The sequence below is a fragment of the Suncus etruscus genome, chromosome 1 (assembly GCF_024139225.1).
Source record: "Suncus etruscus isolate mSunEtr1 chromosome 1, mSunEtr1.pri.cur, whole genome shotgun sequence".
NCBI classification, from domain to species: Eukaryota; Metazoa; Chordata; class Mammalia; order Eulipotyphla; family Soricidae; genus Suncus; species Suncus etruscus.
The window spans coordinates 10,560,996-10,586,149 of record NC_064848.1 but is presented as its reverse complement, the minus strand read 5'-3'; the positions used below and the strand labels follow the sequence as shown (position 1 = coordinate 10,586,149).

At 38.8% G+C, this 25,154-nt stretch overlaps 1 protein-coding gene and 1 non-coding gene across 2 annotated transcripts in view; one reads left to right on the top strand and one right to left on the bottom strand.

Annotated features, from left to right (window-relative positions):
- Positions 1 to 16,733, bottom strand: part of THSD4 (thrombospondin type 1 domain containing 4) — a 193,603-nt gene extending 176,870 nt beyond the window's left edge. The window contains exon 1 of the mRNA XM_049777850.1: positions 16,662 to 16,733. Within this exon, the coding sequence (XP_049633807.1) occupies positions 16,662 to 16,733 (72 nt within the window). The remainder of the gene's footprint in view (positions 1 to 16,661) is intronic.
- Positions 16,734 to 23,574: 6,841 nt separating this feature from the next.
- Positions 23,575 to 23,706, top strand: LOC126030685 (small nucleolar RNA SNORA15). The gene has a single exon (XR_007503156.1). It is a non-coding gene; the product is annotated as a small nucleolar RNA SNORA15 (small nucleolar RNA).
- Positions 23,707 to 25,154: the final 1,448 nt, after the last annotated feature.

The following is a 25,154-nucleotide window of genomic DNA, read 5'->3' as shown; positions in this document are numbered from 1 at the left end:
AAGCAGCTTTGGGGAACAAAATATTAGCTGAGTTACAAATAGCTTACAAATAGCTCTGAACATGTTTATTATATTCAGTTTAATTCTTGTTGTTATGAAACTTAAAGTCACAGTCACTCTCCCAAGTTACTCCCAAATTCTCATGTACTCAAAGGTTTCAGGTGTTACTACTAGACCTGTCAAAATTACATTGTTGCTAGACTATTCACCTTCCAGTTCCAGGAAAAGCCACTGTGTGGCCTTGGGCAAGACACCTAACCTCTTTATATATATTATTTAAACAACTTGATTACATACATGATTGTGTTTGAGTTTCAGTCATGTAAAGCACACCACCCATCACCAGTGCAACATTCCCATCACCAATGTCCCAAATCTCCCTCCTCCCCACCCAACCCCCATCTGTACTCTAGACAGGCTTTCTATTTCTGTCATACATTCTCATTGTTAGGATAGTTCACAATGTAGTTATTTCTCTAACTAAACTGGAAGTTACAGCTCCCCTCATGAAGCTCACCACAGACACCTAACCTCTTGACTCTTGACTCTTTTCTCTGAGATATCCTACTTCTTTTATTCTTGTGAATCCCTCTTTCTTCTCAGCAATGTAACCTTCCTCTCTCATATCCCTCATTATCTATGTTGCTATAATGGGACACACATATCTTAGCTTTACTTAATCCCCTTCTCCTCAAAAAGGGTTCCTTTCTATGAAGCTATATCTCGATCTAATCTATATCTTATCTATATGAATATATCCATATTTGTATCTATCTATCCATTCACTTATTAGTAGCCTGGTAGACTTTACATTTTTCATTTTTTTACCTCTCCTGCATGATATTATTTAATTTCTCTTTTTCTTCTGATATAACAACTTTACTGAGAAGTTAAGAAAAAAAGAGATTAATGTGCTCAAGAGAGAATGTAGTCTTTTCCAAAGGTGAAGAGCAATCTGTTATACAAACCAGCATGAAAGTAGAGAGGTACACATCTCAAGAGGGGGGAATGTGGGCAGCAAATTCATTGGTCCTTCTTTTGTTCCAAGTTGGTTTATATAGGGTTTTTCCCAATCTGCCCCACATATGACCTTCTACTAGGTTAAGAGTCCTATTGTGATTACCAAGTGGGATCAGTTGATTTTTTTTTTTTTTGGTCACTTCAGGCAGCACTCAGGAGTTACTTACTTCAAGCTCTGTGCTTAGAAATTACTTCTGGCAGGCATGAGGAACCATATGGCATGTCAGGGATTGAACCTGGGTTGGCTGTGTGCAAGGTAAATGTCCTCCCTACTGTGCCCCAGGTGACCTTCTTTAACTTTCCTTTCCTGGCCTTTGTTTCTGGGAGCTTCTCTTATTAAGCCTTAGTTCCAGTATTTGCTAGGTGGGTCTTGGTAGTCTTAGTTGTGCCATGAATTTCTAAGAAATGGGTACCAGCAGTTCTAGCTTCTTCACCCTGGTTCACATAAAGTGTATTTCTCTGGGTGGAACATACTTTTCTCATTGGCAACTCAGTTGAGTCCAAGATCTTTTCTCTTTAATTACCTTTTTTCCTGATCATTTTCTCTCACATGTTTCAAGAAGCTATAGAGAATTTGATAGGCTCAACATGAACATTTAAATACTGCCCTTTATTTTCTTCTTTACAACAATGCCTAGAGCATGCTGGGTATCATTATAGACTGTTCCAGTTTTGTCCTGGGAACATCTGTGGGGTGTTTCTTTTTGAACATTAAACATTCTTTTATACCTACAATGCCACCCTTCTTACAGATCCTCATTTCTGTGACCTAAAGAACAGTTCCATGTCTTCTAAGGTCCAGAGAACTTGTGTAAACCTCCTTCTTTTCCTTTGTCACAGTTTCAGCTTAAAAGTCCATTGGATTTTTTTGAGAGCAAGTATTTTTATGACAGCCATTGACATCTGCTGTGCTGAAAATATCTTGTGGAAATTGCTAAAACCTAATTGTTTAAACTGTCTGATATTGACATGGTACTCCCAATTAGATAAAAATGATGTTTAGAGAAAACGTTCAGCCTAAAGAACAGGTGAGTCAAGTTTAGTGGCCTGTGTCTCAACTCTATGGGCCTTGCTTACTTTCCAAAAGACATTGACACTCTTCAGTGGGCTACTGATGTGTTCTATAGTTTAGGGATCAGTCCTAGATCCATAGTATTAAGCTAGAATATATTAAAGAGCTAATTTAGTTTTAGGAACTTTACGTAGAACCTGAGAAATATAAAAGCATACCCAACACACAGAAATAATATAATTACATGGAAGAATGCATACATATTATATATAGCTATATTTAAATAAAATTGTAAAGTATCCTTTACCAGCTTCCATAAAACATTTACAAAAATTGGCATATTTTGGCATATTTGGCCACCATGTAAGGTCATTTTTTTGTTTGTTTTGTTTTTGGGCCACACCTGGTGACACTTAGGGATTACTCTCTATATGCTCAGAAATTGCTCCTGGCTTGGGGGACCTTATGGGACACTGGGGGATTGAACTGCGGTCTGTCCTAAGCTAATGCCTTACCGGCTCCAGTACTTGGAGCCTTTTTGCATGCATTGTCTCCAGTATAGGTTCTTGGAATTCTAGCCAAAAGGAATAAAGAAAAATAAGAATCACTCTCCATTGTCTAAATATGCTCTGACCTTTACCATTTTAATCCCTCTCTTTAGTTATACAGTTATACAAATGCCTTCATAACTACCTATCTATAAACTTCTTAAGCATTCTTCAATTCCATCTCTAATTTTCTCCTTAAGCCACTTGAAATAGACTTTTCAGCTTAATATAAATCTTAGTTTCAATGAACCTACTCATGGAGGTGCCCATCTGTGGAAGGAAGATAGAGAAGGGTCTTACTTCTTTATGAATTCTAAAGGACTTAGCACAACCTTATCTACAAAACAGCATTGCTTGTTTATAATAATGAAGAATTGATTATTTTCTTTGGTGAAATGTAAGGATATGAAAAATAAGTAAAAAAGATAATTGTAGATTACAGAATTTTGTACATTTTAATAAAACCACTTGATCTTTTAAACTTCATTTACTGTGCTCCTTTAAATATGCCTGGATTGGGGCCGGTGAGGTGGCTCTAGAGGTAAGGTGTCTGCCTTGCAAGCGCTAGCCAAGGAAGGACCACGGTTCGATCCCCTGGTGTCCCGTGTGGTCCCCCCAAGCCAGGGGTGATTTCTGAGCGCTTAGCCAGGAGTAACCCCTGAGCATCAAACGGGTATGGCCCAAAAAAACAAACAAAAAAAATGCCTGGATTACAATTTCAGCATTATTTTTGTCAGTTCAGTATTAACTTTCAAGTAAAAGAAAATAAATGTGTATGAATCAGAAAATATAATTTTAAGGGTGAAATTAATTCTAAAGGACAAAAGCCTAATTTACTATGCAGACCAAAAATATAGTACAATAAAGGCAAAATAAGAGCCATATCAATTATTTTAGACTAAGTAAATATTTCCCTTTACACAATATGTGACTTTCTAGTAAAGCATGCAGCATTTATTTTTTCAGGAACTAAGTTCCTTAAAAGTAGCAAATGAAATTTTTCCCAGCCATCAATATTTTAGGACCATATTAGTTATTTTTAAGATATATCCAGGCAGGGGCCTGAGAGATAGCACAGTGGCGTTTGGCTTGCAAGTAACCTATCCAGGACCCAAGATGATTGTTTCGAAGCCCAGCATCCCATATGATCCCCAGTGCCTGCCAGGAGCTATTTCTGAGCAGATAGCCAGGAGTAAACCCTGAGCACTGCCGGGTGTGGCCCAAAAATTAAAAAAAAAAAAGTTATATCCAGGCAACTTCTTTCAATTATCTACACAAAAGGAAAAACAGTCATTAGCAAATGTTAACGTTATCCTCTACATTTGTGGATATCTTCTGTCTGAAAGCACTTATATTGACAAACTCTTGTCTATTGACAAGCTCCTGTAAATTGTAGATGTCATTGGGATGAATTTTCTTACTAATCTCATTTACTTTTTACATTTGAAGCACGGTAGGGTTTCTCAGGTCTAGCATTCCACAATCTTACCCTCCACCAGTATCAGTTTTCTCTCAGCATTGACCAGGGTGCCCTTCCATCCCCTTACCTCCTCCCTATTGAAAAAAATTAGGAAATCTTTAGAGATCTGAAACAAATATTTGCTCAATTAAACAAAGCAGAGTAAAAGAAAAGATTAAAATGTGGCATAGAAGGGATCAGGGATTTTAAGGTGATGATGTATGGTAACATCGGTGGAGGAAGTTGACACTGGTGGTGAATTAATGTTGAAATATTATATGTCTAAACCTCAATTATTTTAAATAATGGTTCTTTAATTAGATAAAAATAATTTAAATACTGTCTTACAAAAGGTTAATATGGGCAACTGTGCAAAGCTATTTATTTTTCCTTTCCCAAAATTCCATTCAAATGATAGAAAAGACACATGTGGTAAAATACCTACCTTTCAGGTGAAAGTCAAGCACAATCCTGACATCTCCTCACATTCTCTATTTTAGTTCTGGAGGTACTGCTACTGTGTCTCCTAGGACTAACTACACCATATGTCTGTATATAAAGTGTGTGTGAGTAACTCAAATAGGTGTACAACCCAGAATTACAAAAGTGACAAAACCAAGATGGGCGAAGAGGAAATACATATGTACATTTATTATAGAACAAGAAATTGTTCTATAATAAATTGTACATTTATTATAGAACAAGGATAAAATCAGCAGATATAATTTTCTGTTTTATTTTGGGCCACACCCAGTGATGCTCAGGGGTTACTCCTGGCTCTGCACTCAGAAATTCCTCCTGGCTCAGGGGACCATGTGGGATGCCAGGGATTGAACCCAGGTCTGTCCTGGGTCAGCTGCATGCAAGGCAAATGCCCTAACACTGTGCTATCGCTCCAGCCCCATGCAGATATAATTTTTTAAAGAGGTTTCTTGATACTAAAAATTTTATGTTAGCAAGAAACCATGACAGAGGAAGTCACCAAAATAACAACTGTAGAGAAAGAAACTTCAAAAGTTTACAACCCAGGTGCCAAAAGCAAAAGGTACTACTGAGTGAAGATGGTAAAAATATCAAGAGAATACTGCCCCAAGAACAATGATATCAATCCTTGGCTTCCCCTACAGGCTCAAAGAGTAGCCAAGGAAAGTTAGTATTCTGTTTCAAATACTGAGAAAGGAATCAGACAAACAATGTAGTGTAGAAGGTCTAAACAAATCAATATGCCACCTTGATTTAGTAGATACAGAAAAAAATTCCTGTATTTAATTATCAAGAATAAACATTTTTCTCAAGTATACTTAGTCTATTTGCAAAGAATAACATCTTAGTCCATAAAACAAATTTAAACGAGTTCCAAAAAATAAACAGTTGCTATACCAATATTCTCTGGCCACAATCAGTAATGTTAGAAATAAACTTAGGCCACACTTTTGAAAAATGTAACTAAAGAGTGCACGGGCCAGAAATAATATCATAATGAAAAGTTGCCAAAACACAAAGTAAATAATAAAAATACTGCATATCAAAACTTAAGAGAGGCAACAACAGTGGTATTTCAAGACAAATCAACATCTCTGAAATTTATATTCAAACAGACTTGAGGCTGAAAATAAATGAGATACATAAAGAATGTAAAGTTATTAAATTTAAAGGGGTAAAACGAACCAATGTATAAACCCTAAAAGACAAGAAAAATAAGAGCAGAACTGAAAAAAGAATAAAAATTTAATGAAGAGAATTAGCAAATCCAAAGTTGACATTTCATACAAACTGAAATATGGCATAAAGTCTTGGGCTGAGTATGATCACTAAAGCAGAAGCTGGGATCAAACAATGAAAAAGTGAACTTTGCCAGAGTGACAATGCAGTAGGTATGGTGTTTGCTTTGCACATGATCAAATGAGGTTCAATCCCGTCATCATATATGGTCCACAGAGCAAGACAGAAGTGATACCTGAGAGCCAAGCCAAGTATAAGCCCTGAGCACCGACAGGTGTGACCCCAAAACCAAATAAATAAATAGAGAATAAGATGTGTATTCTCAATGTTGTTGACAATGAAGATAGGTACACTGAATATACTTGTGTTAAGAAAAATTGGCAAATTTAGATAGAAAGGACAAATTCCTAGACATATATCACTTTCAAGCATTATTCAAGAAGAAAGGGTCTTACTATTCTTAAAATCAAGCAAGGAATTGCATCAGTAGTTTAAAAATCTCATCTCCATACTGTGGAGATGGTTCAATGAACTGAAATGCGTGCTTTACATAGAGAGGGTGATTTCTAGTACTACATGCCCTCTGAACACTGTAGGGGAGTGGTTCATGAGAAACACGTGGCTTCTAGAGCAAACTACAAGCACTGATAACTGATGTGGTCAAGAAATAGAAAAACATTTCCCATAAAGTAAAATAAGACAATTCACCTAGGTCATTTTTCGGATGAATTTCTAGAAATAAAAGAGACTGAAAGAAAAATGTCCAGAAATGAGTTTAAAAGAATATAGTAATTTCTCACTTCACATCAAGACAGTCTTGGAAACCATGAGAAGTGAAAATATACATAGCTAATATGTTCATCATCATCATCATCATTCTTTTCCTTTTTCTTCTCTTTCACCTCCTTCTTTCCATGACATTGCTCAAAGCTTATTTCTGGCTCTGAGTTCAGGGTCACTCCGAGTGGAGTTTGGGGGACTATATGGGATGCCAGGAATCAAACCTGTGCCTTCAAGGCAAGCACCCTATCCACTGTTCTCCTGTCCAAATGTTTCTTTCAATATCAGCTGATATTTTTTCCACTTATAATAAAATGACATAGAATGAATGAAATGATGTTATTTAAAGATGTGTCTGAAATGAGTTTAGGAGACTGGTATAAAGAAAGAAGAGTTTATAAGTCATTCTTGAATATCAGTTTATTTCCTTGGTTACCAGGAATTTGGGGGAGAGAAAGCAGTGGGGAGTTAATGTTCTTTCATTTGTTTTTGTTTTATAATGCCAGAGATCAAATTCAGGCTACATACATATGAGGCATATCCTCTATCACTGAGCTAAATTCATGTGCATAGATTTGCAAAAGCTTTTCTAAATAAAGTCAAGTGTAAATTGAATAAAATGGAAATAAATTATAACCAAGTTGAATTTATTCTGAGAATGCAAGGATAGTTTAAATTATACAATATATCTCTGTAATTTATAGCATTTATAGAATATAGAAAACTAAATAATTGTCCAGCATATAGAAACAATGCATTAAAATTTTCAGTAGCTAATTATAATTAAAAAATAAATCCTTTGGGACAGGGAGATAGCTAGAAGGGCTGAAGTACATATCTTGAATACATGAGATCCTAGGTTTGATCTAAAACACTGCCAGATGTGGCCCTACTAGTTCCCAGGAGTCACCAGGTCCAGACAATACTACATCACTTGCCTTAATTGTGAACCATCTGGGCCATACTGCTGAAACCCTGAGTATTATTAGGGAGAACCACTCCTATACCAATCAAGAAAGTAAGGAATCAATGCATCTTTTAAAAGATTATAGCTATAAGAGAATTTTTGAGCCTAATAAAATGTATAGCCAAATACAACTTTATTTTTAAATTCAAACTGTGAGAAGTATATATCCTATAGCTCAAGAACAAAATAACACCGCTTTTATTCAACAGTCTACTGGGATCCTTATAAAGGTACATGGCAATACGAATAAAAAAGAAACAAAGGTATAAGAACTGGAAGAGGAAAATTCAAAGTATTAACGATTCACAGATGGCATGCTTAGGGATTGAGTAATCACAAGAATTAAAGTAGTTAATTTAAATCAATAAATGTTTAATAAATTGAATAAAAGATCATTTGTTTCCAAAGCATTTGTATCAAACAAAACTTTAATTAAAATGAACTATAATCAAAGTATAACAAGGCAGCTAGGAATAAACTAAAGTTGTGTGAGACTTTTATGTCAAAAACTATAAAACTTTACTGAAAACTTCAAAGAAAAACTGAATGATGTGAGGCTTATACTATGTTAGCAGATCAAATGGCTCAATCTAGAAATATATGAATCGATAGATTAATTCAGTTGGGGTACAGAGTCCTCAAGGGTTTTTCAAAGAAAACTTATGAGTTAATTTCAAATTTCAGAAAGATGAACAAATGTCTTAGTACAATGAAGACATTCCAAAAGTATAAGGCAGATAGATTTCAATGAAAGGCTCTGCAACAACTGATTACAATACAGCAAAAAATGAACTGAGGTCCTTTGTTCACTTGCTATAGAAAAACATAATTTATGCTTACTACCTATGATGTAATAAATATAATCTATGATATAAATGTGAAGTGCAAAACTTTTGTAATTTTAGAAAAACATGGAGAATATTTTTTATAACATTGGGATCAGTAATTTCTTTAAAATGATGTAGTTAGCATTCTAGTGATAGATAGTACAAAGATTAAGGTGCTTGTTTTATATGAAGTTGACCCTAGTTCAATCTTGAGCATCCACTTATAATCCCCTAAGCATTGTCAGAAATGACCTTTGAGCATAGAGCCAGGAGTCAATCCCGAGAATTGCTGGGTACAAATATAAATCTCCCTATACAAAAGATGTAGAGTTAACATGAGAAATCAACCCAATACAAATGCATTAAAACTGAAGACTTTCATTAAACAAAATGCAGTAGAAAAATTTGAATATAAACTATAAATTGGAGAAAATTACATGGAATAGCAAGCAAAAAATTTATATTATAGCATATCAAGCACTCCTAAATCAGTATTGAAAAGTTGAAGAATCAGATTTAAGAATAGGAAATAGGCAGAAGCAGGCATTTCTTTTTTTTTTTTTCCCTTAATGATGCCTGGATGGGACTCGTGGCCTCATGTATGCAAGACAAGTGTTCTCTACCTCTGATAATGCAACCCTGATCTTCATATCAAATGATATGAAGCACAGATAACCTATATTATAGAATGACAATAGCATTCAGAGAAATATAAATAATGTCACTCATAATATATTTGTACTAGTACTTTGGCAATAAATAACCTGTCTAATTACAACAAATATTGATAAGGAGATACATATATACTGCTAGTATGTTTGAAAACCGATACGACCACTTGAAAATTCAATTTGACATTATCTTGCTGTGTTACAAAAAAACATATGCTATAATCCAATAAATTAACTTTTAAAGGAATCCTCACACATAAATGTGAAGAGATTTGTTCCAAAATGTTCATAGCACCATTATTTATAATAAAAAAAAGAGCTAATATATTTGGAAAGAACTCAATGATCTATTAACACGAATGAAAATGGTATGTTAACATAGAAAAATACCATGTAACATTAAAAATAAACTAAATGACTAAAACATACCAAGATGCCATTTTATATAACAATACCAAACAAAATCAATTAAACATTTTCAGTGATTGTTTAAAAATAGACTTTAAAAATAACATAAAATTATGCGGAAAAGAGATCACAAAACAGATATGACTACTCGGATTTATAAAGTCCTACACACAAGGCTGTCCATGAAATGGTGCTTGGAAATTTGGTACTTTGGGAATATTTGCACCTGTAAGATGATACCCAGCTATTAACCAAAACAAAGGCTTCCTATTTCTTCCTATTTCTGTTAAATCTCTCCTTTGATTATGTGAAAGCCCACCTAGGTCATTCTGCCCTGCTCTGAGATAATAAAGAAAAATCGGGGCCGGAGAGATAGCATGGAGGTAAGGCGTTTGCCTTTCATGCAGGAGGTCATCAGTTCGAATCCCGGCGCCCCATATGGTCCTCTGTGCCTGCCAGGAGCAATTTCTGAGCGTGGAGCCAGAAATAACCCCTGAGCACTGCCGGGTGTGACCCAAAAACCACCAAAAAAAAAAAAAAAAAAAAAGAAAAATCGGTTTTGGTTTGGTGCTCAGAGTCGACACCACACTGGTTTGGTTTATTAATATTTCACCATTATCCTGCTTCTTCAGACCCCTCACTATGGGGTTAGAGATATGGTGCATGGGCTGATCTCACAACTTGTGAATTTTTATTTTACCACACCTGTCCTAGAACTGGCAAAGTAGCACACTCGGCATATTATACAAGAAGTTTGGTTCTCACAGACCACTAATTCCTTTCTAGAGCCTAGACAATAGTCTTTTTAGAGTCTATAATGCAAATGGTTGGCAGAGGGTGTCTGTGTGGCCAGCCCCAAGGAAAATTCTAATTGCTTTGCTGAGCCTCAAGCGAACATCTCTGACGGACAGCATTTCATATGTAATGGCAAACTTATTCCTGGGGGAAATTAAGCATGTCCTGTGCGACTCCGCTGGGAAAAATGCAGTGGAAGCTTCCTCCTGGTTTCTGGCAGATATCACCTCAAATACCTTTTCCTTTGTTGATATTTTCCTCTGTATACTTTCATGTCATAAAGTTGTGAGTCATTGGGGTTTGACTTAAAGATCCACAATGCACATCCCTTCATTTCTCAATTTCAATAGAATAGTAGTAGTAGTAGTAGTAGTAGTAGTAGGAGGAGGAGGAGGAGGAGGAGGAGGAGGAGGAGGAGGAGGAGGAAGAAGAGAAGGAGGAGGAGGAGGAGTAATGTGTTTGTATGTGTGTTTTCAGGAATCAAATCTGGGACCTCAAGCATGAGAGGCATCCATTCTACCACTAAGTCATACTCATTGGCCTCCATCTTTTAATCAATGAGTTCTTATTCCATGATCACTAAGTGTTTACATTCTGTGTCCTTTTTAAAGTTTGAGCTATCAAGAAATGCATATATTCAAAAGACTGGAAATAACTAGTATTTGTAGGAATGAGTAAAAAGGATCTTTGGTTTACCATTGATGGGAATATCATGTAGCTTAATGGAAAAAATGTGTGATGATTATGCAATGAATACAGTGATATCTTTTGGAAGGAACTTAGACACATTCTCTACTAAGTTTAATTAATACTCATTCTGCTGGTAAACTGGCTTTTTATTGTAACCTCATGTACACAGCTGGTAAATGACATCAAAATATTTAGAGCATCCTCAAGCTTTTTGGGGGGGATGGGAGCACAACTGGCAGTGCTTGAGGATTAATCCTGGTTCTGGTTCTCCACTCAGAAATCATTCCTGGTGGTGTTCAGGGGACCATATAGGATGCTGGGGATTGAACCTGGGTAGACCACATAAAGGCATATATCTTACCTGTGGTGCTATTGCTCTGGCCTCCCTCAAATTTTATTTTAATAATTTGTTTATTTTAGCACTGTGGTTATAGAAATGGTCATACTTGGGTTTCAGTCATAGAATGTACATTGCCCTTCACTAGTGCAACTTTCCTACCACAAATGTCACCCATTTCAATCCCCCCTGCCTATTTCTGGGACAAGCATTCTGCTTCTTTCTCTCACTACCACTGTCATAGTAGTGGACAGTGTAGTTAGTGCTCTAGTTGAATTCACTACTTCTTGGCAAGCTTCAGATAATAGGCTGATCCTCCTGGCCCTCATATCTATCGTCTTTTATTTTTTCTTATATCCCAAAGATGAGTGAGACTATTTTATGTATATCCCTCTCCCTCTGACTCATTTCACTCAGCATTTCAGTCATTATATCATCAGCCTTATGAAAATGGCATATAAGCCAATTTGCCTATTGAGTAGACTCTATTGCTTAGTATTATATGTGAGGAAAGCTGGCTCATGTTTTTCTAAATTTACCTTTTGATTCAGCAATGGAGACATTATTCACAAGCCATACAATTGGCACTTTTAAAAGATGTTTGGGGCCAGAGCAATAGTACAGAGGGCAAAGCACTTGCCTTGCACACAGCCAACTCAGGTTTGATCCCCAGCATCTATATGGTCTTCCTAGTAACACCAAGAGTAATTCATGAGTGGAGAACTCTTATTAATCCCTGGGCATCACTAAATGTAACCCCAAAACCAAAACGACACAAAACAGCCCCTCCAAATAGAATTATACTAGAACTTTTCTCTTTTCTCTTATAAAGTAAGAGTAAGTTGATTGGAACAATCAACACAATTTGGTCCCAAAATATTTTCATCACCAAGAAAAGAACCCTCCAATATGTTCTTGAAACTGCTGACCCCTACCCTTGTTATCTCTTGTCCATCATTTTTTACTCATGCCCTCAGTTTCTTTCCTCCCCGTCCTTCTCATTTCTATGATCTTTGATAAAGGGTAATCTGAATATTAGTGATATAGAGATGTGGTATATGTATATATATATATATATATATATATATATATATATATATATAAACAAGGGATATCTCTTGAGGGTCTATGCAGTACTGGGTGCTGGAGTACTGTGTGTAGGGTGTGTAGGGTGCTTGCTGATCGGTACATGGCTTTTCAGGTTCAATCTCCGGCATCCCATATGATCCTCTGAGTCCATCAGGAGGGATTCCTGAGAACAGAACTAGGAATAACTCTTAATCACTTCTGGGTGTGGCCCAAGAAGCAAGCAAGCAAACGAACAAAAAAGTTAAGCTAGAAATCCAATAGTACTGTTAGCATGCCATCCAAACTACAACAGTGGGAAGCAAACACTGGCCAAGCAATGGTGTTGTCTGACAGAACTCAATCATCAATAACTTTGTAACTGCATATCTCATAGTGATTCAATTTAAAAATGCTTAAAAATGGGGCCGGAGAGATAGCATAGAGGTAAGGCATTTGCCTTTCATGCAGAAGGTCATTGGTTTGAACCCCAGCATCCCATATGATCCCCTGAGCCTGTCAGGAGTGATTTCTGAGCATGGAGCCAGGAGTAACCACTGAACACTGCCGGATGTGACCCAAAAGCCCAAAACAAACAAACAAAAAATGAAAAAAAAAAAACAATGCTTAAAAATGGGGCTGGAGCTGTGGCGCTAGAGGTAAGGCATCTGCCTTGTAAATGCTAGCCTAGAAAGATTCCCCAGCGTCCCATATGGTCCTCCCAAGCCAGGAGTGATTTCTAAGCGCATACCCAAGAGTAATCCCTGAGTGTCAAGTGGGTGTGGCCCTCCCCAAAATGCTTAAAAACACACACATACACCCCCCCAATAAAATCCCACAATAACCAAACTTAGAAATGTGCCTATCAAAAGAGGCAAGGCTGGAAGGTAGGATATATGATGGAGGGAAGTCAATATTGGTGATGGTATTGATATTAGAACATTGTACTTCTTCATTTTTTTGTTGTTTTGGGGTCACACCCAGCAGCACTCAGGGGTTATTCCTGTCTCTAAGCCCAGAAATCACTCCAGGCAGGCCAGGGGGACCATATGGGATGCTGGGATTTAAACCACTGTCTGTCCTGAATCGGCTGTGTTCAAGGCAAACGCCCTACCACTGTGCTATCTCTTTGGTCCCAGGAACATTGTACTTCTTAAAACTCAACTTTGAAAAACTATGTAAGTCATGGTGCCATAATATTTAATAAAAAAGAAACCCTGGGTAGAAGTGATATTACAGATAGTAGGGTACTTGCCTTGCACACTCACTGCCTATGAGATTTGATTTCCAGCACCCCATATGGTCTTTGACAGGAGTGATCCTTGAGCACAGAGCAAGGAATAATCACTGAGCACAACTAAGTGTGGCCCCTAAAACAAAATTCAAGATAAATAACAAAGAAACCCTATGCATTTTGATTGTCAGAGCATTTTATTTACATGTTGTGACAAATTTAGTCCAATTATTTTAATCAAAATTGTCAAATCAAATTTTATCAAAATTAGGCAGTTTTTAAACCTACTTCTTGGAATTATATTTCACCATGTGATATGAAGTTGCATAGGCTCCTAGGTGCCTCTCCTCCTTTTTCCTTATTTGCCAGATCTGAGCAGCTAAGTGTAAGTATGGGAAAGAAAATACCACACACACTCACTCATTACTGCACCCTGCAAAGAAATTGGGATCTTGGCATACCTCCCACATTGGCAAATATATCATTGGGTTAGCCTGACCTGATGATCTTGGTAAATTTCTAAGAGCACAAACGTATTTGAACAAGGAATACAATAACTTCCTTTTGACAAGGGCAAAGGCATTCTAGTGATCTCAGTGCTGTGAATGTAATGCTCTTGCCACCAGAAAATGAAGCAAGCAGTATCTTTCTATGTTTGCCCTCAGACTTCCGCACCACACTCGGCTGGGTTGTTATCATGCCAGCAATAGGATATCAATCAGGCTGGTTTCGAAGCACTTTCTACCTACCACCGCTTAGCCAACTTCTTTAGGGGCCTCACACCCTACAAAACTGATTTTGTAAGTAGCTACCTGGAGTCAGCCACCTGGCTTTCAACAGCACAGCCAGCTGTGCTGCTCCCTGCTTTCTTTCCCTTTATTCCTTTTTCTCCTGTGTTTGGAGGAGAATCCAAGGGGAAGATAATCAAAACCTGCAAGAAAGCCCCGCAGAGCCAATGATGACTTGGTGACTTGGGGACAATGTCACATGTTTATGGGTGAATTTTGTAAGTAGCATAGCTAACGTAAAACAAAAAAGTAAAGAAAATTGAAGAAAAGAAAAGAAAAATAAATTCTTGTAGTAAATAAATGCCACATTCTTCAAAATCCTAGATATACTGCATTCTTTTTGAGGAGGGAGGGGGAGTGACTTTTGAATTCCTTCCTCATCATTTCATTGCCAGCCAGGGGAAAGGAATTCTAATTGTATATGTTGCTAGTCATAGAGGCATTATAGAGCTGGGGTCTACCATGTCACGTGAAAATGTACAAACAAGCACCCATGTACAATCATATGCACACATAGACTAGGAAGGAAAGGGAAACAAGAAAGAAGAGAGGAAAGGCACAGCAGGGGGCTTTATTCACACAGCAGAGAAGAAAAGGGGAGCAGAAGAGCTTGGCTTTTGATCAAAAGACCACTGATTGGGACTCCGAGATGGTCAGCACACAAACTTATACTTAAGAGACAAGAATACTTTGCCCATCTCTTCCCATTAAGAACAGGGAGAGCCTGTGTAATCCCTTTATTTTTTTTGTATCTGTTTTGCTGACTGTTCAGTGAAACAACTGCCCCCTGAACCCCCAAGTGTGACACAAAGCGGCAGGCACAAGCCTTCCAGACTAGTCTTGCACTGAAACCAGTTGTACACCCACTGCGCCCTGAAGCCAGCTCTTCGCATTGCTGTTAATAAGAGTAATTGGCACACCACTGAGGGGCCGCCATGGCTCTGTGATTCACGCTGCTTGGGGGTCTCCCCAGACCATATGCGCAGGCGGCAGTGACAGAAATATTTTCCATATGAGCTGCCCCTCTCCCATGCTGAAGTGCTCTAGGCTGTGCTAGGAGAGCCTATTTGTCATTTGCTCTCCGCAGTAAAAAGTCAACGAAGGAGTTGTGAACTTCGACTACAACTAGAGGGCAATGGTCTGCTTTCAGCTCTCAGCATCACTACCCCTTTTCTCCTTCAGTTCCCATTCGTGACCTTGATTTCCTCCCTCCCTTCTCCAGACCCAGAAAATTCTCACAGACCCAGAAAATTTCTGCAGGTAGAGGCATGGGTCACTAATAGGCCAAAAGTCAAAAACAAGTGGTCGTGCTCTCTACCTCTGAGCCCTAGGTCTATTGCAAAGGGAACAAACAGCCTGCTGTGGCCACAGCATTTCCACTCTCTTTAGAAAAGGGAAAGTAATTACATTAGGGCTTGCAGAGCCTGCTTCTCTGACAATGCAAACAAAAGGCAGAGAGAGATCTGAAGTGGCCCAGTGGCCTTTTTAGGAGATGATTTTGAAGGGAGAAGACAGATTTAGGAAAAAGGCTCTCCTTTTCATTATGCAGGCATCTGTCTGAAAGTTTTCATTAGAATATGGAGTCAAGGGCATGAATGAAGTACATTTGTTGCAGGCTTATTGAAAGGTAAAGGTAAATATACCCAACTGCGTCCCTTTGCAGTTTATATGAGTTTTCTTTCCTGGTTTGCTTCCCAATCCAGCTCTGAGAAACATCTGCGATGTGCAAAAATACATCCAGCAAATACATGAGCCCCCAAAGGAAGAAATCATCTCAAAGATATATATATTTTTAACATGCTTAACTTCTGAGGTAGATATGGGCATATGCTTGGCCATTTCTTTCCTCCTCAAACCTATGCTAGAAAGTTCAACACAGATGCTCCCAAGTGCTGTACAGGAGGAAAAAAAAGTGATGTCAAGTGAGTAAAGTCTAGCAATTCTTTTAGAACCCACATTCTCTCTGCAACATGAGAGGAAAATTCTCACAAGGTAAACTCTGCTCCCCTGATTTTGCTCTGCACATTGGTTTTCACTCTCTCCAAAAGGCACAAGGAACTGCGTGCAAGAGTCTGTCACCAAGACCAAGGAAACTCCCTTGTGGGGCAACTGTTCTTGCAGCCTGAGAACCAGCTGTTAGGAATGACAGAATTCTTCGAGAAGAAAAGAAGCAATCTGCTAAGAAAAGGCAAAGCAAGCCTAAAATAAAAAAGCACTCGAAATGCATTACTTTTTGTCCACCATACAAACCCATTCCCTCATCCCTCTTGGTAGACCAAAGAGGAAATATAATGCTGACAAAAATACAACTTCTGACAAGAGATTTTATTTGGCTTACCTCTCCCCCAGGTCTTGCTGACAATGCTATTTGAACGTGGAGCAATGTTATTATCAGGTAGCTGACAAACATGATTACCCCAAGTTAGAACTGCCCTAGAGGAGAGCTGTCTGCCAAGCGCTAACAGCTAGCAGACGCACTTGTGTCTTGGGGTTCCAGCTTGAAGTTCTGCTAGGCACCATGCAGCTCTCCTTCACCGTCCTCCCAGAGCGGAGCTCCGAGCTCAGCCTCTGCTTAGAAGAAAAACTGGTAAGCTGATCTCTTCGTGGAATAACTTCTCCCGGCTGGGGGAGGGGACAGGAGCCAGCTGGGAGCTGGGGTAGGGGGTGGTGGTGGTGGTGGTGGGCGCGGCTGACTTTAACAGAAAGCAGAAAGGGGAGGGAGAAAAATGATCAATGTGGACTTCTGCATCTGGCCTCATTCATGAAAAGGGCTCCAAGGTAAGCAACTCCCCAGGCAGGGGATGGCTCCTGCTTCAGCAATCCAGGGGGCTGGAGGCAGGCGACTGTGGGAGGAAGAGCTCCAGAATTGGGAGCTGGAAGATTTACCTTTACTAGGAGCTGCTGCTTAAGGGCTGTCTGTGCCTGAATGCCTCATCAGCCCTTTCTGGGTCTCCATTATTATTATTTTTTTTACCCCACTGCTATAAATAAGGGTTTATTTATTTATAAATAAATATGAGTCACCTTTCAGTTCTGACTTGAACACTGCAGAAATCAAGCTGTGAAAGTTTCCTCACCCAGGTCAAGGGAACCGTGTGTTTATGTGTTGATTTTTAGGGACATGAGAGGATGGAAACCAATGGTGATGGCATCTCCTTCTTGCTGCCTTCTAGGATTGCTGTGCCAAACCAAGAGCTAGAGAAATCATTGCAGAGAGCAAAGCTTAGGTGCTAGTGCACTGGAAAACAGGATGGCTTGGAAGAGAAACCTCCGGTTAAGTGTCAAAGCGGGGAGTAGGGGAATAGGCTGAGAAAGCTGGTTTCACTAAAGCCAACAGAACTTTAAAGACCCCTTCAGTAGTCTGGTCACATGAAACAGCAGGACTTAGTGATGGAAACACGTTGAGAAACTACCAACTGCCACCAAGCCTTGAGTGATCTGGGGGGTTAGGGATGCTGATCCACCCAGTCACCCCAGTCCAAATACATGCATAGCAATTTAAAGGCTTATAACAGCCTCTGGGCTGGACTCAAACAACTTCCTGATAGATTGAACCTGTGAATGTAGAGGCTCAGAATATAGAAAAATCTGGTATAAGATCCACACAGTTCAAAGAGTTCAAGAGTCCACTGAATTTGATTTTGTACAGATTGTATATGAAGACTATTCCAGAGGTTTTTTTTTTTTTTTTGTGGCCACAGAAGATAGGATGACAATTTATTTATTTATTTATTGGTTTTTGGGTCACACTGGCAGTGCTCAGGGGTTACTCCTGGCTCTACGCTCAGAAATTGCTCTTGGCAAGCTCAGGGGACCATATGGGATGCCGGGATTCAAACCACTGTCCTTCTGCACGCAAGGCAAAAGCCTTATCTCCATGCTATCTCGATGCAGGGCAAACAATGTAGGCAGACAAGGGTTCAAACCTCAGTTCAACTGCTATCTTTCTGTTGGTCTTAGAGAGCACATGACCCATGCGCCCCATCATCTATCTATGAATTAATGAAAGGACATCTAGTACTTATAACCACTTTTACTGACGTTATTTTGGGCACCAAACTTGGCAGAGTTCCTGCCACACAGTAATTGCTTAAGGCGTCCTCTTTCTCTTTCATCTGAAATAAATACCAGTACAAGTCCCAGATAGCAAAGGAACAAATATGGGAAAAGCCTCAGGTTGCAGACATTTTCAACATTAACTTTAAAGCAACACTGCAGTAACCATCTCAGAATATTTATTTAGTTTTACCAGTCATAGGGCAATTTACCAGAGGGGATATGGTGGAGGGCATTGGTGGAAGGTCTTAGAACCCCCCTTTTCAGGCTGTACAAGAAGGAAAGTACATGAAGGTAGTATCTTTAGTTAGAGCAAGGAAGAAAGGATGAAATTTCTTCTCTCCTAGTTCACTCTCTTCATACTCCTTCTTATTTATCATTATGATTGTTTGGCATGAGACCTGTTTCATTTGTGTGACTATGTCGTCTACTCAATAACCACATGAGAAATGCAACAATCGTCCAAGAAAACCAAGTCTAGTCACATTATTTAGACAAGGGTGTGGGAAACTTTGTAAAAGGCTCAACAGTAAATATATGGTAGACTATATGACTTCTGTGGTAATGACTCAAACAGGCTTTTATAGTACATAAAGAGAAAGAGGAGGGAAATGTTCCAATAAAACTTTATTTAGAGAAAAGGGCAACAGGTCAGATTTGACTCTAGCTTGCCAACCTCTAGTCTAGGGCACTCCCCAATCACCATACAACCACTGCATGGACTTTGAAACTGTGATCCTCTACAATGTCTTTGGAAATGTTGCAACATACAGAAGGCACATGTTCTAGGTATATCTAATTTGACTTCTCTTTTGCATTCTCTACACTCTTCCATCTCCCATTAAAAAAACATGGTGAGGGGCCGGAGAGATAGCATGGAGGTAAGGAAGGCGTTTGCCTTGCATGCAGAAAGATGGTGGTTCGAATCCCGGCATCCCATATGGTCCCCTGAGCTTGCAGGAGCGATTTCTGAGTGTAGAGCCAGGAGTAAGCCCTGAGTGCTGCTGGGTGTGATCTGAAAACCAAAACCAAACAAACAAAAAAACATTGTGGTGGACCGGAGTGATAGCATGGAGATAGGGTGTTTGCCTTGCATGCAGAAGGACGGTGGTTCGAATCCTGGCATCCCATATAGGCCCCCGAGCTTGCCAGGAGTGATTTCTGAGTGTAAAGCCAGGAGGAGTAAGCCCTGAGCACTGCCGGGTGTGACCCAAAACAAAAACAAATAAAAAACAAACCAAAAACCAAAAACCAAAACAAAAACATGGTGGTAAATAAAACATAAAAATCTCACCACCTAACCATTTTTTGTTTGTTAGTTTATTTTTAGTCATAAATAAGCTCAAGGTTTATTTTTGGCTCTGTACAGAGAGATCACTCATGGGGGTGCTTGGGGGATCCTATGATGTCCCAGTTTTCAAACCTAGTTGATCACATACAAGGCAAGCACCTTACCTTCTCTACAATCTCCTCACCCTATTCTATCCTTTTTAGCTTATGTGCATTCACACTGTTGCACAACTACGACCATATCCATGACTAGACGTTTCATCAATCCAAACCAGTAACTCAGTAAACAATGACTTCTCATTCCTTTCTGCTAACATCCTTTATTTTTTCTTCCTGTCTCTTTGAATTTCCCTATTCTAGGCTCTTCATAAAAGCTAAATAATACAATATGTATCTGTAAAATAAATCCCCATGTTGTGAAATCATCACCCACACTGTATCTCCAACTCCACGTGGACGGGTCTGATGAAGGTGTGTAGCCATGAAGAATTAATAAACCAAGCCAGTCAGGAGAGAGTCATAGAGTCAATTTTCTTTTTGCCTTGTATCTTTGCCTGTGCCTGCCAAAACCAATCTGCTCTTCCTTTATTAAACAAACACCAATTCACCAGGAGGGGGAAGGTCAAGTGATCCAGGTTGGCTTTTACATATCAAAGGAAGAAGTATAAAAGAAAGAAGAAGATGAGGGAATGCCTTTGTTTTGGGTTAATAGCTAAGTGTCATATTACATGTATTCCTTTGTACTTTTGTTTTCAAGATTTGTTCATGATGTAGTATGTGTCAGAAAATGCTTTTATTTTATTTTTTGTTGTTGAGTAATATTCCAGAATAAGGAGGCCCCATTGTTTTTAATCCATTCATCTTGTGGATAACTGGATTATTTCTACCACTCACATATGATTAATGCTAGTATAAATATGAGTGTATATATATATCTGTTTTAGTCCCTGCCTTCATTTTTTTGCTGTATTCTAATTAATTTTTGAATTTTATGAAAATTCCATGTTTCACTTTTTGAGGATATACCAAACAGTTCTCTGGTATTAGTACCATGTGATGTTCCCATTAGCCACAGTACATTGCATGAGGGTTATAATGTTTCTACTTCTTTAACAGGGAAAATCATTTTTTACTTCTTTAATAAAAACATCATTGGGGGTGTGAAATGTGTGCCCTTTTAAAAATTATGCTTATCCCTTAGCTTTTGAATTACTTCTTTCTTATTTTTTCTACCTCTAACTAGCCATTATTCTTTTTTTTTAAGCCAATCTTCTTGAAACATTCTTTTGTTTGTTTGTTTGTTTTTGGGTCATACTTGGCAGCGTTTAGGCTTACTCCTGGTTCTATGCTCAGAAATTGCTCCTGGCAGGCTCGGGGGAGGGGGGGCATATGGGATGCCAGGATTCGAACCACCATCCTTCCACATGCAAGGCAAATGCCCTATCTCCATGCTATCTCTCTGGCCTCTCGAAACATTCTTAAGCCATGCATCATCTAAAGACTTTACATTTAGTATCTGGTATACTCTCTCAAACAGCTTACAAAATAATTTGACCATTTCACCCAATGGCAGGGGAGGGGGCAAAGTCAGTATTTTGGTCCTAGGAGTTTGTCTCTAAATCCCAGCTTAAACTGACTCCACTTCTTTGAATTTGCTCCAGCTTCCTGCATCCTGCTGGACTTAGCCCTCCCAAATGCCTAAGTTCTCAGTCCTCTCTCCACTCTCTTCTTGCATCATTCCTTATTTCTCCAGGGTCACTTTTATGTTCTGAGGACTATTTAAAGCAGTCTACAACCATCTTCTGACCTGTGAGATGATACATCCAGTTGCCTCCAGGATACTTGGATCTCTCAACTGTATGCCAAATTCAACAAGCTTAAAATGGAACCCATTCCATTATTCTTCCTATTTTCTCCAGTTTAAACTGCATTATTCATTACTTATATTATTTCTTGAAGACTGAAAATTGGGTGTTATCACAGGTCCTCCTCCTCCTTCACTTCTCTAAATTATCACAAAACAGGTTTTAATGAGTTTCCAGTCTCTTCCAGTCTGCCCGAAGTCCCTGACAGCTGCTTTCCTGCTTCCATCTGGCCCACACCACCCCCTTCTGCTACTCTTGTAGCAAAACCTTGTAATTATATTGCTCTGGCCCTTTCCTTTGCCAGTCCTTCCCTCCACAACCACTGGAATTCTTTCAGAATGGGGATCTAATCATGTCACTTATTATTTTTCTTTACCATATATATTGGATTTTTGGGTCACATTCGGCAGTGCTTAGGGGTTACTCCTGGCTCTACACTCAGAAATCACTCCTGGCAGGCTCGGGGGACCATATGGGATGCTGGGATTTGAACTACCATCCTTCTGCATGCAAGGCAAATGCCCTACCTCATTGCTATCTCTCCAGCCCCCCCTTTTTTTTTACCATATGTTTAAAATATTTATATATTTACAGAATAGGTTCAAAGAGAACATATGGTATGTGGCATATTTTTACTCAGTTTCTTCCAGTGTCATTGCCTTAAATCACTCAGGGACATTATAAAATCTAAGTTGAGGTCAGTATCATAATATTGACTCCATTCAAATTTCCCCAAGGTGTTGTTTTGCTGTTCCAGGAACCCACTCTACTCATTTAACTTGTCTTTTTATTTATTTATTTTATTTATTTTTTTGGTTTTTGGGTCATACCTGGCAGCGCTCAAGGGTTACTCCTGGTTCTACGCTCAGAAATCACTCCTAGCAGGCTTGGGGGACCATATGGGATGCCGGGATTCAAAACAATGACCTTCTGCATGAAAGGCAAACGCCTTACCTCCATGCTATCTCTCCGGCCCCTAACATGTCTTTTTAGTTTCTTCCAGTCTCTGACAATGTTTCACCTAATATTTTTCATGACTATGATGCTTCTGAGAAGTATTGGCCAGTCATTTTGAAGAATATCCTTCAATTTTGGTGTCTCTGATATATTTCTCTTATGAATCCTAGGGTTATGGATTTGGAGATAGTACATCGTAGGTGTGAAGTGCCCTTCTCGCCACATTTGCCAGGGGTACCCAATAGCAATATGACATTATTTGTGATGAAAACCTTGCTTACCTTGTGTCCACTAAAAAGTCACTGGCTTTTCTTTCTCAGCCCCTACTCATTAGAAGTGAGTCAGTAAGTCCAGTGGAATTAAGCTCCACTTCCTGGAGAAGGAGTATCAAAGAATAATTGGACATATGTTGAAGCCATCATTATAATTAATACATATTTGGGGGAAATACTTTGAGGCTATGCAAATATCTGGTTTCTCAAAGCTTTGTCCACTAATTTTAGTATTCATCATCATAGATCTTGCCTGCAGCAATTATTACCATGTAGTGTTCTAATGTATCTTTCTGGTTCCCTCATGCTTTCTTAGTCTAGCCATGAGAATTTATTATTGTAAATGATTTTTCTCATCAGCCCCCCATTAGGAAATTCCCTCATTTACTTATTCTTCTCACCTCATATAATCTTTTGATGACCCTCTACTTAAGGATGAAATCCTTCATGGGACCCTTCAGGGCTATTTGCAATCTGCTCTTTTTCTATCCTTCTGGCATCCCCCTTCCTCTGTTCACACACACACACACACACACACACACACACACACACACACACACACACAAACCCTCCTCTATAGATAATATGAACCACAAGAAACAACCCCAACTGTTATATGTCCTTTTGCCCCATTCATTCCTTTACATTAATCCCCTTCTCTAGAATGTCATTTGCTCCTGTTACTTATTGTCTCTTTGTAAGGCGTAGCTCCCATTGTTAACTAGCACTAAATACCTCCATGCTAACTAATTTATAAAATGCATCAAACAGGATGCTATATAGTGGCAAAAGAGAACAAGAAAAGAAGAAAGCATGGCTGGATACTGTGTTCTTTTAATCAATATTTTATACAATGCACTGCAAAAATAAAAGTTTCCCTTGAAATGTTTCTGATGGCATGCTGCTATTTCATGGCACATTATTATTAAAAGTGGCCATTTCTAAAAAAGGAAGAAATGGGTTGCTTCTTCTGCAATATTGTGGAACATAATTTCTAAAGTATAAAGTGAAAAGTAGAAAATGTAATATGATCATTGTTCTATCCCATATGAAATTTATATTTGTTTCTAAACATATGAATTATCTGGGAAGAATGGCTACCCAAGAGAGGAAAATTAAAGGCAGGAAAAAGTATTACTATATAACATCTACCCATGTGTGGCTATGAAGTATCTGAAAGGCACCGCTTTTAAACTGTAACATGTTATAAATGTAAACTACTCTTAGCCCCGATTTAATATGATAAAAAGAATGCAAAACATTTCAGAGTATTAAAATATCAGAAAATTTGTTCTGATTAAATCAACATCTAATTATCAAGTGACACTTTTATATGCTAAGTAAAATTAACATATTATTTGTATTAAATACAATTTAATATTAAAACTAATGGCATGTACTTCTAAAAAGTATGGTTACTAAAAAACATTAAAATCATATTATATTGGATTGGACAGCACATTTATATCTCTTGCCTGTGGTGTACCCCAAGACCCACCCATATCTGGGAGGAGTTTTGGGAACCGGATAATAGGTGTAACTACCTGCAAGACCTCCCATTTCTGGGAGGGGTCTGGAAAAGGATAGATAAACCTCTGAGCCAGGGGATTCGGCCCTTTTGGCCCCTTTTGGCCGTTTCTCTTTTGGCCCGGCTTGGCTTCCTGGTTTTTGGATCTTTGGGCCGCATGGAGCCCAAAGGGAAGATGGCTAACAGGAGATAAGATGCAGGGCTAGCAAAATATTGCTGAATGCTTGAAAGGTTGACATAGGCCACACACCTGTGGTGGCAAGGGCATGAATAAAGATGATTCTTCCTGAAGCCTGCGTGTGAGTGATTTCACCTGGGCCTGGAACTCACCGGCTGCATGGAGGTTGCAGAGCCATGTGGGCTGGATGGCATCATCCACCATCCAGCCCCATCGTTAATTATTTAATGCAACATCTGGCGCTCCGAACTTTGACCTGAATCCTGGACCCAAGAAACCAGCAACAATGGTAATATTTCTGCTTTTCAGTTTAATTTTGGCTCTTGTCGGGTGCACTGAGCCCACAACCCTGGGCCACGTGCAACAATTTTCAAAGATGGCCAACACCCCACCTGGGGGTTCAAAGGCCATTAAAACAAGAGAGGTGAAAGCTTGCACCACCTCTGGCCAAGGCCCAGAACTAAAACTTTGTTACAAAAACCAAAAACCTCGGCCTCTTCAAAAACTTATTAAAAGTCTAAATTGGAAACGGAGGAGAAAAAAGACTGTATTTAAAGTGGACTGATTTTCTAAAAATGACCTTTGGCTTGAATTTGGATTTCGACTTTGGAAATTTCGAACTGAACTTTTAGTTTAAATCACTTGAAACTCTGAACATCCATAAGCTGCTTCCAAAGTGCGCCCG